Below are 14,586 nucleotides of genomic sequence, written 5' to 3'. Positions count from 1 at the left end.
ACATTTCCCACTCCTTGAAAAATATTTCCCAAGAAAAGCTTACCTTGGGTCAAAAGCAGACTGTTATCTTCTCCTTTCATCTTCAAATCAGACTTCTGGGCAAGATATTCTTTATGGCATACAAATCCAAAGGATCCATAAATCTCTTCAATAGGCATCTTGGGTACTGTGAGGTAGGCACTTCAAAACTGCAGAGTAAAGCTACCCACCCCACGCCCAGGTCTGCCAGCAGTCTGCAATCAAACGTGAACAAATTCTGCTGCTAATCAGACTCTTTTCTTTTGACCTGGTTCCTGAGGTCTTTTAACCTGTGCAATGAAATTATTTATTGTTTTATGACAGAATACAGTGGTGTCCCACAGAGGAGCCATTGATGAAAAATGGTGCTGTGATAAGGAAGTAATAACTAGCATTTTAAAATTTGGTTTCAAGAAAGTCTAATATTACCTATAATAAAGGTTAAAGCAATTTGTCTTATTCTGCATTCTAGCATTAATTTTAAAATAGCAGTTCTAACAAAAATGTATCAATTGACTTTCTAATTCTTATCTTTATAAAAAAAAACTATAAATTTACAACCAGCATTTTTTAAAAGTTGTATAATTCTTTTTCAAAAAAACTGTTAACAAGTGAAAATGAATGAGATGGCACCTAAGCAATTTTTGTTTTAATAAAAATTTCTTTTCAACCAAGTCATAGTCTTCCTTTGTTTTTTTTCCCTTGGCTTGGTTGATATGCCCTCCTCACCATAAATTATCACTCATTATTTGGGCTCCAAAAGTTCATTAAGCAGAGGAGAAAAAGAGACAGAAGAATTCTAATGTAAATTTATTAAATTTTGAAATGACGTTATGGTCTTGGCAAAAGATGTTCAATATTCATTTTTCATCAACATAATCTCCAGAAGAAGAGTATTCATTTGCTTGCAAAGGCCATAATCTGTTCCTAGAGATAAAATGAAATCAAGTGAGTGATACTCTTGACATTTTAACATATGAAGGCAGGTGAAGATAATACTTTAAAATATTTAAAGTGATTGAAGCAAAAATTGGTGAACGTTCCAGATAGATTGTCCTTCCAGGTCCCTCCAAAGTAACTTTTAATGGAGGTTTCTCAGGAAAGAAGCTGGACAGCAGCAAAAGGAGTTTAAGCATCTTTAAGAACCCCTATTCACTATTTTATATCAAGTTACTGCTTGCATGTGGGCTAATGCCTAAAAGCGCATCAGGGACATTTCTGCTCATAACCACTGGGGAAGGTATTCAGATAAAGATTATAATTTAATAGCCAAGAAAAAATCCAAAGAAATTAAAGAGTCATTGGCCGAGTCATTCCTCAGTGAGCAAGATTCTTGGAGATCCGGGAGAGCTCTCTTACTTTGAGTGGAGGCACTGCATTTGTAGCCTGCAAGCCCCAGGTCCTGAGCAGCACGAGGAGGGTAGCCCTGGTGGAATAGAGCCTTTTCAGTAGGTCCGTAGCAGCCAGAAGAGCAGTGTTGTGACGCTGTCTGTCTGTTTCATAACTTGTGAGGTGGCTCATGGAGCCTGGAGGGAAAAGGCAAGGTTACCTCCCTAATTCTGTAGTACTATTTTCCTTCCTAGCAATCCAGATGCATTTATGCCCACTATATCTGGCTCCTGAGGAGCCATTTTCGCAGTCTTCCCATATTATATGAGCTTGGGATACTTCTCCAAGGTACACTGAATCCTTACCTAAGTCTTTGCCATTGAAGGCTGCAGTACTGAGGTGATGAAGCAAGCTGGAGATATCCCCAAAGCCCATGTTGACACCTTGCCCTGCAAGTGGATGGACCCTGTGGGCTGCATCCCTAAGAATAAAGCAGAGTTCAGGTGTGGCCTCCAGCCAGAGGGAAAAGGGAGCGCTGTGTTGTTACTGTCTTACCCAATGAGGGCCAGCCGAGGCCGGACGTACTCGGCAGCATGTCCCAACCCAAGAGGAAACAGGACTCGGCTTTTGGCGTCCACCCTGGCTACACTGGGGGGCAGCTGGCGAGCTGAGACTCTAGTGGGCTTCAGAAAGGCAACCGCGGACTGCAGCATGGAGCCAGCTGAGTCGATGAAGTCTGTGTGGTTCACATCACTCCACTGAGTAGTATCGACCACAAAACAAAGTGAAAGTTCATCAGCGATTCCAGTGGGGAGTTAAAACATTCAACAAGGCAACCATTTTATAACCACAGCCATGGGTAGTGGTACCACAAGTTGCAACTCCTCAAATGAATGCAAAATGCAATTCCCTATCACTCCCCACAAGCTGTAGGATCAAGCCAAATTGCTCATGAGCTGCCCCTGCCTACCTCTGAGCTTCATCTTTCAACCATTCCTAACCCTCAAAATGCATGTGCCAGCCACAAAGCAGCTCTCTCTACAGCATGCTCTTGATTCCACACTCCCCTCTGCTTAGAATGTCCCCTCAATTCTAGCTCATCAGGAGTATCCAGAAGCTACCATCGCTTTGTAAACCTACCTCCAAACCGTCCTCTGTGTCTGTTGTTCTCCTTCAAGCTCCATAGTATAGCACCCTATGCAAACTCTACACTGGACCCTAACTCATGTCTGTGTCCTTCCTCACTCTGTACTTCCTGAAAGCAGGGACTATATCTCACTTGTCTAACTCCAGCGCCATCTACATAGCAGCACTCCTAACTTCCTGAACGAATGTACTGCAAAGGCCTTATGCCAGGAACATATACTAAGTGACCCAGAAAGGGTCCTCATTTATCTTGGAAGCCCCTTTAGTACATTTAGTTCCTTTTGTTCTTGCTGGCTTCTGTTAAAATTGATCAAAGTATTATCACTTCAAAAAAAGTTACTTATCCAAGTAACTTCCACCCAGGCAGCTGTTTCAGTCAGCAGAGCAGCAGCCCACAACCCTCAGAAGGGCACACAAGCCAATTTCTGTGGTTTTACATTTTCCTGAAGCCTCTCCCCCACGTAACCTAGATCAAGTGGTACAAGTCCAAAGGGGCAGTGTATTCATTATTACTTTCTTCTTACTCAGAACTATCTTTCTGTATCTATCCCCGCAACGCATCATTGGCAGGTGATACTCACAAAGGCAGAGTTAATGGCATCCACAAACTCCTCCTCCTCCATGCTGACCAGCTCTGCTGCATGTTCATGGGATGTGGACCAAACCAAGGAACTCAAAGTGTCTGAGAGCTGTGTCAAAAGAACATCAATGCCAAGGGCTGACACTTCGGTTCCTAAGAGCTCTCAGGGACGATAAGAAGGGGTAACAAAGCTAGTGTGGGCATAGCCCCTTGCAACCAGCAAAAGGCTGAGTGAAGTGAGGTTCTAAAAGGCGAAGGGTTGACATGTTTAAGAAGACAAGCCAGAAGGACATCTTACCGGAAGCAGAGCAATGGGCCCGGAGGGGAGAAATCTCTGCCAAGCTACATTGTTTTCGGTGGCCTACAACACACAGGAGAAAAGTCCTTGTCAGGAGTGCCCAGTCCCAGTTAGGCATGAGCAGGGCTGCCGATGGTAGGCTCAGGATCTTACCTCTGATAAATGCAGAGTAGCCACAACAGCGGATTGGTCATAGTTCCAGCTAACATTCCGGATTCCCGCAGCCTGCCGCACTCCTGAGTTGTGACCGTCTGCACCAATCTGTGTGCAGACAAGAGCCTGCTGAGTCTGCCAACCTCTTAATTAACAAAACTATTCCAGAAGGTTGTCCCTGCCTCCTAAAAGTTTTCTCTAGTTCCAACTGTTGGCAACCCCATCTGGGGCAGGCAACTCTTTATCACACCTACCTCACTCCCAGCCCCTAGAGGAGAAGCCCTACATAAGTGATCCCAGCTTCAATGAAGAGACCACAGCTGGACATCTGACCCAAGAAGGGCCAGCCATAGGTTAAACTCAGCCAAAGTCTCTTCATACTGAACTAGAAAGCAGCAAGGCAGACACTGGAGCCAAACAGTCCTGATATAAGGCTGAGAATGGCTGCCATGTAAAAGGGGAAGCTGATGAGCAGAAAGAAAGAAAATGGGAGATGCAAGATGAGTGACTGCAGGATTCCCGAGAGGTAGGGAAAGGGCTCATTTTCTGACCCTCTGATTCCTGTCCCTGTAAGGCCAGCTATCCTTTACTTCAAGATATATGGTGGTCTGAGAGATTGCCTTCTGTGCAGCACTTACAATAGGGCCATCCCAACTGGAGCTGGTCTGAGTGGGTCCAGGTCCTTATAGCCAAAAGCTTTGCCTCAAATCAACTTCAACTAGAGCTAAGATCTAAAACAAGAGACCACAGACTAATAAGATGCGGATATGAAAGACCCCTGGCAAAATAAGAATCTTCAACTACCAACAATTTGGTCTGGAGGGTTCTGCCATCACCTAGGGTAATATGAACCCAAGGGCTGGAGTCTGCCATGGAAAATGGATAAGGCCAGGTATAGCTGATTGCTTTGCTCTTGTAGAGAACGGTCACTCGGTCTAGGGAGGTCAGAAGAGAGAAAACAAAACATTAGACAGTTGGCCCAGAGGCTGAGGAAAAAACTCAGTAACTAAATAAAGCAAGGTTGCAAGACAGCTTATCTTTATCTTATCATTGACTCCTAAATAAGAAAGGTAAAGACCTTAAAAAAAAAACCCATGTGATCAATGTTATGGTCTAAGAGCTAATAAAAGACAGAGATCACAGGGCTGAATCAGTGTGTGTGTGAGGGGAGAATCTCTCACTGACTTATCACCTGACCAGGCGCTCTTTTTTCCCCTACTCCTGCTCCTCTAGTTTCTTTTTCACTCTGTGTCCAAATGAACCCACATGTGCTTTCAGACAAACAGGGTGGGGAATACCACAGGCTCAAACAGGTTCTAGATTTCATAAGGTTTTCCTTTCCCCGAAAGACATTTTACTTTTCTGATCATAAAAATTATATGTTTATTACTTTTACTTGGTGTAAAAGTCTGAACTACAAATAAAGGTTTAAAAGGGGGGGAGGGCAGGGAGAATCACCTTTAATCATACCACTCAGATATAGCTACAGTTAAAGCTTTGTTCTATTGCTTTCCAGGTAATTTCCTATGTTTGTACATGCACACACACCATTCCCCCTCATACACACACATACAAGTGGGATCATGCAACACAGACTTTTTTTCACCAGTATATTGTGGGACATGTTTCTAAGTGACTGTTAGATCTAAGTTATCTTTTAAAACTACATGGAAGTTCATTCCATGGATGAACAATTCTCTCATATCAAAAAGCATTTAAGTTGCTTCCAATTTTTCTCCCTCCAGAACCCTGAAATATCTATAAAACATATATATATATATACACACACATATATGTATATAAAGGGAATTTATAGCCAGACTACACAAAGAACCCTTACAACTAAAAAAATAAAGACAATCTAGTTCTAGATGGGCAAAAGGTTTTGCATAGACACTTCTCAAAAAATATACACAAACAGCCAACAAGCATCTGAAAAGATACTCAACATGATTAGTCATCAGGTAAATACAATCAAAACTATGAGACACCACCTAACAGTTACTGCTGCTAAGCTGCTAAGTCACTTCAGTCGTGTCCGACTCTGTGCGACCCCACAGACGGCAGCCCACCAGGCTCCCCCATCCCTGGGATTCTCCAGGCAAGAACACTGGAGTGGGTTGCCATTTCCTTCTCCAATGCATGAAAGTGAAAAGTGAAAGGGAAGTTGCTCAGTCGTGTCCGACTCTTCCCGACCCCATGGACTGCAGCCTACTAGACTCCTCCATCCATGGGATTTTTCCAGGCAAGAGTACTGGAGTGGGCTGCCATTGCCTTCACCACAGTTACTAGAATGGCTATTTAAAAAAAAAAGAAAGAAAGTCTAAGGGGAGTAAGTTTTGGCAAGGGGTGGAGAAATTGGAATTCTTAAATTTGTTGGCAGTAAAGTTACATGGTGCAGCCTCTTTCAAGTTTGGCAATTTATGAAAATGTTAAACATAGAATTATTACATGACCCAGCAATTCTAGTCCTAAGAATCCACCCAGAAGAAATAAACCATATATCCACACAAAAACTTGTACACAAATGTCCCTAGCTGTATTCACAACCACTAAAAAGTGGAAACAACCCAATGTCCATCAGCTGATGATGGATAAACAAGGTGTGATACATGCACACGAGACTGGAGCATTGACTCATGCTACAACATGAATAAATCTCAGAAATATATTCAGGGAGAGAAGTCAGACACAAAAAATACACATCGTATAAGTCTACTTAAATGAAATGTCCAGAAGAGGCAAATTCTGAAAAACGCAAAGTCACTGAATTGTACACTTAGAATGGGTGTACACTTACTGGTATGTAAGTCATACCTGGGTAAAGCTGTTTTAAAAAGAGAGAGGAAGAACAACCCTGAAATAACCCTCAGAGGGCTTCTTTATGGTGAACATCAGTATCTGTAGGAAAGATCCTTTCAGTAAGTCCTAGAATAATTCCAGGCCAGTTCTCCTTCCAAAGAGTGACTGGAAGATGGCAGAGTCAGGGGCCTCACCTGACACAGCCTCCAGCTGCTTAGTGAGAGCATGCATGATGACATCGTTCTCCACTATATAGCCCATGTCATCTAAATTATCCTTATCGAACATTATCAGGGCCTCTGAGCAGGCATCCCACACCTGGAAACACAAAGGGAAAGCATGTATTACAACCCAGGGTAAAGGAGGTATTGCTCTAATCAGAAACTGAGCACCGCTTTCCCAAGGGACTGAAGCAGAACAACCCCAAGGTGTCAGTCCCTCTGGCAGGAGATGTACAGTAAGAAGAAAATTCTCTTGTGAATGCTTCCCTCCTACTTCCTGAGATGGAGTGTAAACTCTGCCTGAATTCTTCCCACATTTACAGAAAACCTGGAGAACGTGTACTCTATTATTTTAACTCAAGACAGACTGAGATATCTTGCCAAAAGTGATAAAGGAGGCACCTGCATTCGCCGAAAGGCTCTGTATCTCATGTTGCAGATGTGGTCCCAGGCACCAAAACCTAGGAGAGAAAAGAGCTACATACAGACCAGAGCAATCTCACGGGACCTCCCTCCCTTCTGGGTCTCCCTTTGTGAGCGATTGTTCTCAGTGTTCAATAATAGAGAAATACTCACGACTTCTACCCTGTTTGGTGCTAGGAGCTAAGCTACTCTGTTTCCCAGTTCTGATTACACAGCATGAAAAAAGACCCAGCTTTCATGATCAAGGTCAAATCACATTGAAAGAGAGAAATAATAAAGGAAATTAGATCCATATTGTACTTTCTCTTCACCATCCTACTAAGGTTACAAAGTCATCCTACTGAGTTACAAAATCCTACTGAGTTACTAAAAAAGTGTTACAAAAATCAACCTACTGAGGTTACAAAGTGTTAGTCACTCAGTCCTGTCTGACTCTTTGTGACCTCATGGACTTTAGCCCATCAGGCTCCTCTGTCCATGGAATTCTCCAGGCAAGAATAATGACGTGGACTGCCATCTTCAGGGGACTCTTCCCAAGGATTGAACCCAGGTCTCCCTTACTGCAGGCAGATTCTTTACTGTCCGAGGCACCAGGGAAGCCCACTGAGGTTACAAACTCCCTGGATAAAGATGGTTTTTTTGTTTAAATCTAGAGAACCAAAGCAATTCATTCATTGAAATATTTATTGAGCACTTACTATGTGCCAGATACACTTCTAGGTACTGAGCACAAAGTGGGAAACCACACAAATCTCAGCCCTTCAGCAGCTGACATTCTAGCTGGAAAGATAGACCCTCCCACAAAATCAGGTACTAAGTGTCATAAAGAAAAATAAAGCAGTATAAGGGGCTAGAGAATGATGCAAGAGTCTCATTTTAGATGGGATGGTTCCACATAGGCTGGCTTGAGGGAGCAACATCTGGCAGAGACCTGAAGACCATGTGCTAACCGTGCACGCATCCACCTACACCCTAGAAGCACTTAGCATTCAGGCTCCCCAGCCCCACAGACGGCTGACTCTGGGAATAAAGAGGATGCTGGCACTAAGTGAAGGGTCACAGTTAGTTCATATAGTTTCAATTCCACCAATTTATAATGACCCAACATCACAAACGATGCCCATATGGACCCACATGTCTGCTGGAAGTCTTCCTCAGACCGGAAGTGGACACATGAACAATTCTTGGGACCTTCAGCCATGTACAGACTTACCACCCCCACCCACCTCTCCCAGGCACCTCGGTGAGCTCCCTCCTGGCCAGGTGCCCCGCTGACTCTGCCTTAAGAGACATTCTAGAGAGTCAAGACAGGAGGCTGGCACTATGACAGAAGATCTTCTACTCACTACTGAGAAGAGTTGCAGAGCCAGGGGAGATGGAGCTGACCCTGTTGCTGTAAGTTTCTGGCAATTTCTCCAGCACTTTCTTTGGACCTGCTTCTAACAACAGGATTTTCTTGTCACAAAAGTGAATATCATGTCCTAAAAAAAAAGAAGAAACAAAATGCTATATCATTTTAGAAAAATCAATTTATTCTCTCATTTCCAAGAGAAGTATCATATTAACTAATTCCTTAGTGCTTAGGATACAAATTTATTACAGGGCACATAAAAAGGGAACATCATACGGAGTCCTAAGCAGTAACACACAGCACCTTTTCAGTCATGTAAACCACCCTGCTCGCGGCAATAAGAACTCTCCAGACCAACCCCTGCCATGTGCAAAGAAGCAAATAATGGCATAACCCGTAACAAGGGACTAGAATGCCCTAGAAAAGAAAAAAGAAGGCAGGCAGCAGTATTTAGATACCAGATAGTTACAACCTTAAAAGTATTAAGTCACTAAAAATGACAAATCCTGTTCAACAGAAGAATAAAGCTAACAAACAAAATTCACTGTGGTCTCAAGATTAAGTCAAAAATAAAAGAGCTTATAAAAGAAAAGAGAGCCAAGAAAATATACCAGTGGTGCCGAAAACTCTGGTCCTAAAACATCTGTATAGTGAAGTAAAAAGAGGACTTGGAGACTTTGGTACTGGGTAACTAGCACAGACACAGACCCTCCACAGTGTCTCAGAAAAAGGTGCAGGGAAAAAGATAAACAGTGAGCTGCCACTACCAAGAAAGGAGAAAACACCTGTGATGGAATTACCAGAGAGAAGAAACACTGCAGGTTTTACTTAGTAATGGTCAGGGAAACCCCACAAACCTTGACCCCTCTTTTTATTTTGGAATGTAAATGACAAAAAAAGGCGCTATTGTAACATACAACAAAGAAAGGGTGAAAATCAAGGGCAGCTCCAGTGGGAAAGGAAGTGAGTAGCGCTGAACCCACCAGCTAGGCATAGCGCCCCCTGCCGTGCGGCAGCGGTTCTGCTCTGAAGGATGGGAGCCCCGGCCTTGGCCACGCTCAGCAGAGCGGGTGATTTCCGGTCCATCACTTCTCTGGCCTTGACCTAACAGTAGCCGCTCCCGCACTGAAAGCCGCAGCCCCCTGCTCCCTGTGGAGCCTACTCGCTGAAGCCTCGCCTCCACAGCAGTGTTCTTCATACCGTGCCCGCACACCTCCGCCCCCAGGAGAAGTCAGTTCCTTGTTCCTCTAGGGTAGCTTTCATTTCAATCTTCCCTTCTGTTCGTTATTTACAGATCGTTCCCCTTTGCTGGATTCTAAACTCCTTGGGGGCTAGGAATTCTTTTCTTATTGCAATAATGTCCCAGTAGTATATGCTGTTATCTCCTCAACCCACAAAGAGATACTCAATGTCTTAACAGACATTTTTGTTCAATGACAGACCAAGAAACATTTAGGAAGAGTCAGATTTCCATCCCATACTTGTCCAGGGGAACAGAAATAGAAAAAAAAAATAATAATACGTATTTTAGGCTATAATATCATTTAGCCTCTATAATGTTTATGTTGAAGCACAAACATATATAACTTAGCTGTTGATTGAATTAAATGAAACTATGAATTATAGGTGAATATCTAAATTTTAACCTTGAAATCATTTCATTCTATAAAGAATCCAAGTTAGTTTTATCAAATGACAACCTAGTGCCATAGTAATTTGTCACTTTTATGACTAACAAGATTATTATATTAATAGTTTACTTTTTCCTGCATATCTAAAAGCAAAGTTCCATAGAATCACTATTATCATTATCATCACTGCTAATGTTTACTAACTCCTATATGCCTAGTGCATATAGTTTACTATGGTATCTTCTGATATAATCCATAATATAATTTTATGAAGAATAAAAAGCTATTCTGTCCTAATTTTAGAGATGAGAAAAATCAATGTACAGAAATTGTGAGTAATTTATACAGTTCTACCTAGATAGAATTAGAGACAAGACCGAGGATTTAAACACATGCAATCTCATATAGAGACCTGTCACTTCATCATTTAACTTCCTTTAAAGGAAGTTTCCTTCTTATTTAAAACAATCATTGGACTGGAAATGAAAACCAGAAACTCTGGATTTTAATCCTAGCTCTCACAGTTTCTAGCTTTCATCACCTACAAATGCATACATAACACTATGTACTTTATAAATTTCCTTTGGTCAAAAAAAAAAATAGATCTCCAAGCACATAAAATAGTCAGGGTCAATACTTTATTTTTCAGTATTTTATTTTTAGCTATTTAATATCATTGTTTTAGGAAACTCTCTTGGAAAAAAATTACTGGAGAATATCATTGACAAGTAACAATGCTGAGAGGGAAATAGACATTTCAAGCCTAAAACATAAACTAATGTGAGTTTAAAGAAGAAAAGAATCAAGGAAAACATAAACTGGTCTATAGGGAAATGTGAAGAGGCCACGGACAATTTTCATTTTTAAAGCAGCTATCCAAGATTAAGTGGATGTCAAAATGTAAAAGCTGATCACCATATAAACTATTAGCAAAGAATACTTTTGGGAATACAGGCCATGATGATCAAGGGGAGACACTAGCAAGCACAAAATCTCAAGCAGGTTGTTTACTTGACTCAGCAGGACCTGCCCAAGGGCAGAGTCTCCTTACTTTGTTTATATCTTATATGAAAAAAGCAGAGACTTGCTCACTGAATAAATTGTACCAAAGACTTACAAATCTCCCACCAAGCTTCAATTTTCATGTTTTAACATTCACTATTTTCTCTGAGCTTTTAAAACAAGAAATTAGCTGGTATGTGAATTTTTTAGGGAAAACCTACACTTGGCAGGTTTGACTTACTTAGAGGCAGCGACTCATAACCTGGTGTACTCAGCCTATGACCTCTCTTTCATAAACTTACACAGAGAATTGTTTTGCAAGTATCTGCTTATAGTCAGCCTTGAATTAAGGAATTTATACTTCTATGGAAAAAAAAAAACAGAAAAATGAACAATTACAATACAGAATTCTCTACGCTTGTAAAAACTTTCCATCCTTGGGATGGGGCAAATGGGGTGAGAAAGAGAACAAAACAGGAAGGAAAAAACTGCTAAACAAAGAAAATAGCACACCACCAAATATTAATGAAATTAGCAAAAACTCAGTAAGACAAAAACTTTTCAAGTACATATCATAGAAAATTGTATAAACAGTTAAGAGGTAAAGTCACTACAAGACAATTAAGCTCTTCTCTGTTTCTTGTTCTCAAACTGTGGGAATATAGGGAATCCCCTGGCAGTCCAATAGTTAGGACTTGGTGCTCTCACTGCCAGGCCCAGGTTTCAACCTTTGGTCGGGATCTAAGATTCCACAAGCTGCTTGGCACAGAGGAAAAAAAAGTATACACAAGATACTTTTAAAAGATGCCTATAGCAAGTGCTGATAACTGTATTTTACAAAATGATTTTGAGACTCAAGCCCATTAGCTTATATAAAGCACTGTTTGCCACCAGTCACCTAGAAAAGGAAACTTCCCTACTTTCTAGGGAAAATGTGACTATCAGCCCACACCAAAATCAACAAAGACTTTCTCATTATTGAAAAATGAAAGTGTTAGCTGTTCAGTCGTGTATGATTCGTGATCCCATGGACTATAGCCCGCCAGGCTCCTCTGTCCATGAATTCGCTAGGCAAGAATACTGGTGGTGGTGGTTTATTTTTTTTTTTTTTTTTTTTTTTTTTTTTTTGGTGGTGGTGGTTTAGTCACTAAGTCGTGTCTGACTCTTATGACCCCATGGACTGTAGCCCACCAGGCTCCTCTGTCAATGGGATTCTCCAGGCAAGAATACTTAAGTGGGTTGCCATTTCCTTCTCCAGGGGATCTTCCCAACTTAGGAATCAAGCCCAGGTCTCCTACGTTGCAGGCAGTTTCTTTACCATCTGAGCCACCATGGAAGCCAGAAAACTCAAATCCAGTTTCTGAAAGTCACTGTACAATTGTTAAAAGCAAAAGAATTTGTTGGTCTAGGTTCAAACTCTGTCTCTGCCTGGTGTGAGACTTTGGTCATTACCTAACCTTGCTAAGCAAGTTTCTTCATATAAAAGATGAAAATATCTACTTCACAAGGTAAGAGCAGTCTAAATTAAACGTGGAAAAGCAAAAGTTGGACTCAAAGTAGATCACAGGCTGAAAGGTAACAACTTAAACTATAAAACTCTTAGAAGAAAACACAGGAGCGAATCTTCCTGATTGGAGGTTAGATAATGAATGCTTAGACATGATACCAGAAGTACAAGTGATAAGAGGCTGATAAGCTGGACTTCATCAAAATCAAAAACTTCTGTGCTTCCTAGGACACCATCAAGAACGTGAGAAAACAATTCACAAAATGGGAGAATACATCTGCAAATCATTTATCTGATAAGGGGCTTGTGCCCAGAATATACTGCCTTGGCCAAAAGAATCATTCAGGTTTTTCCATAACATGTTATGGAAAACCCTAAATGAACTTTTTGGCCAATCCAATATAAAAAACACAACTCAATAATAAAAAGACAAATAATCCAATTTAGAAATGGGCAAAGGTTCTGAACAGACATTTCTCCAAAGAAGATACACAAATAACCAATAAACACATGAAAGAATAGTCATCATTAGTCATTAGGGAAATACAAATCAAAACCAGGAGATGTTACCTCACACTCACTATTATAACTATAACAAAACGACAATACAGTGCTGTCCAGGATGTGGAGAAATGAGACCTCTCATTTATTGCTGGTGGGAATGTAAAATGGTGCAGCCACTCTAGAACACTGGTAGTTCTTCAAAACGTTAAGCAGAGTTTACCAAATGACCCAGAAAATCCACTTCTAAGATTATATCCAAGACAACCAAAAATACATGTTTACACGAACAAAAGCATGTACAAGAAATGATTAGTAGCATTATTTGTTATAGCTCCAAAGTGAAAATGACTCAAATGTCTATCACTTGGTGAATGAATAAACAAAATATGCTATGTATAGCCACCAAAAATATTATTTACTATTTGGCAATAAAAAGAAAGTACCGGCTGGGCTCCCCCCGCCCCCCCCGCCCCCCCCCCTCGATCCCCCACGGTGGCTCAGCGGCAAAGAATCCGCCTGCAATGCAAGAGACTCCGGTTCGATCTATCCCTGGGTTGGGAAGATCCGATGGAGGGCATGGCGACCCACTCCAGTATTCTTGCCAGGAAAATCCCAGGGACAAAGGAGCCTAGCAGGCGACAGTTCACGGGGTCGCAAAGACTAGGAGGCGACTGAGCACGCACACACTGGCATATGCTGCAACCTGGATGATTCCTGAAAACATTAAGCAGATTTCACGTATATGAAAAAGTCCTGAAAAAGCCAATCTATAGAGATGAAAAAGTACATGAGTGGTTGCCTAGGGTACTAGGCTGGAGGAGTCGGGGGAAAGGGCGGGCTGCATGGGCAGTGACTACTAACGGGTTCGCGTTTCTTTGGGGGGGGGGTGATAAAAATGTTCTAAGATTCATTGTGGCGATGGCTGCACAGCTCTACGAATAAACTAAAATCATTACATTATATGCTTTTAAGTGGGTGAAGTTTACGGTATGCAAACTATATCTCAATGAAGCGGTCTAAAAAACATCAACAAGAAAACCGCCTAACCTAGCTCAGTAGACAACTGCCGGATGACTTCGGTGTCCAGACCGAAATAACCCTGGGCGGGTCTGTGTCCCCACGTGTTGGAAGGACTCTTACGGTCCCTCCCTCTTTTGACCCTTCGGAATTCTGAAGGAACAAACGTTTGCCCCTGGGGTCCTGGGGTTCCTCTGGGCAGGGAATGGACCACAAGATGTGCAAGACTCAGGCTTTGGGCAAACAGTGCCAAGGCTCCCACACTCCTCATCGTTCCTTCACGGCCTCGCTCCCCGCAAATGCCGGCCTGGAGATGCGCTTACCTAAGGCACAAGCCATAGCGGCGCCTACCAGGCCTCCCCCTGACACCACCACATCGTACACGTTGTCCGCAGAGGCGCCAGCCCACCTCCGGCAGGAGACCCGCGGGCCCTTCTGGGCAGCGGCAAAGACAGCGCCCCACCGGACCCTAGCCAGCTGGGCCGCCATGGCGCTGACCTGCGCCTTATCCGAGCGACTGAACTGAACTCAACAGGACCGCCTAAGGCAGCACTTCCGGAGACGAGCCGTCCAATCACCGGCCGCTAGAGCGACGATCTTAAAA

At 42.3% G+C, this 14,586-nt stretch overlaps 1 protein-coding gene across 4 annotated transcripts; it reads right to left on the bottom strand.

Annotated features, from left to right (window-relative positions):
• Positions 1–812: 812 nt before the first annotated feature.
• Positions 813–14,576, bottom strand: COQ6 (coenzyme Q6, monooxygenase). Of its 4 annotated transcripts, none has more exons than XR_011258353.1 (12): positions 14,306–14,542; positions 8,317–8,451; positions 6,950–7,008; positions 6,521–6,644; positions 4,329–4,459; positions 3,525–3,632; positions 3,372–3,434; positions 3,075–3,182; positions 1,903–2,105; positions 1,713–1,820; positions 1,378–1,544; positions 813–945 (listed from the first exon to the last, which is right to left on the bottom strand). XR_011258353.1 is itself a non-coding variant. In XM_069597040.1 (12 exons), the coding sequence occupies exons 1-12, from the start codon at positions 14,469–14,471 to the stop codon at positions 879–881; spliced, it is 1,347 nt and encodes a 448-aa protein (XP_069453141.1). In that variant the 5' UTR covers positions 14,472–14,576; the 3' UTR covers positions 813–878. The 4 variants fall into 4 exon arrangements, 3 of the variants coding, with proteins under 3 accessions (XP_069453141.1, XP_069453140.1, XP_069453142.1); XM_069597040.1 differs by having other exon boundaries at positions 1,378–1,444; positions 1,713–1,828; positions 14,306–14,576; XM_069597039.1 differs by having other exon boundaries at positions 1,713–1,828; positions 14,306–14,559.
• Positions 14,577–14,586: the final 10 nt, after the last annotated feature.

The sequence above is a fragment of the Ovis canadensis genome, chromosome 7 (assembly GCF_042477335.2).
Source record: "Ovis canadensis isolate MfBH-ARS-UI-01 breed Bighorn chromosome 7, ARS-UI_OviCan_v2, whole genome shotgun sequence".
In the NCBI taxonomy this organism is placed as follows: Eukaryota; Metazoa; Chordata; class Mammalia; order Artiodactyla; family Bovidae; genus Ovis; species Ovis canadensis.
This window is presented reverse-complemented; position numbering and strand designations above follow the sequence as displayed.

What these genes read in the sequence shown, in the direction of transcription:
- COQ6 (XM_069597039.1), bottom strand. Translation starts at nt 14,471, where the DNA reads ATGGCGGCCCAGCTGGCTAGGGTCCGGTGGGGCGCTGTCTTTGCCGCT. An exon ending in CCTCGGCTGGCCCTCATTGG is followed by an intron (nt 1,829 to 1,902) that starts GTAAGACAGTAA and finishes CTTTATTCTTAG; the next exon opens with GGATGCAGCCCACAGGGTCC. An exon ending in CTTCAATGGCAAAGACTTAG is followed by an intron (nt 1,545 to 1,712) that starts GTAAGGATTCAG and finishes TTTTCCCTCCAG; the next exon opens with GCTCCATGAGCCACCTCACA.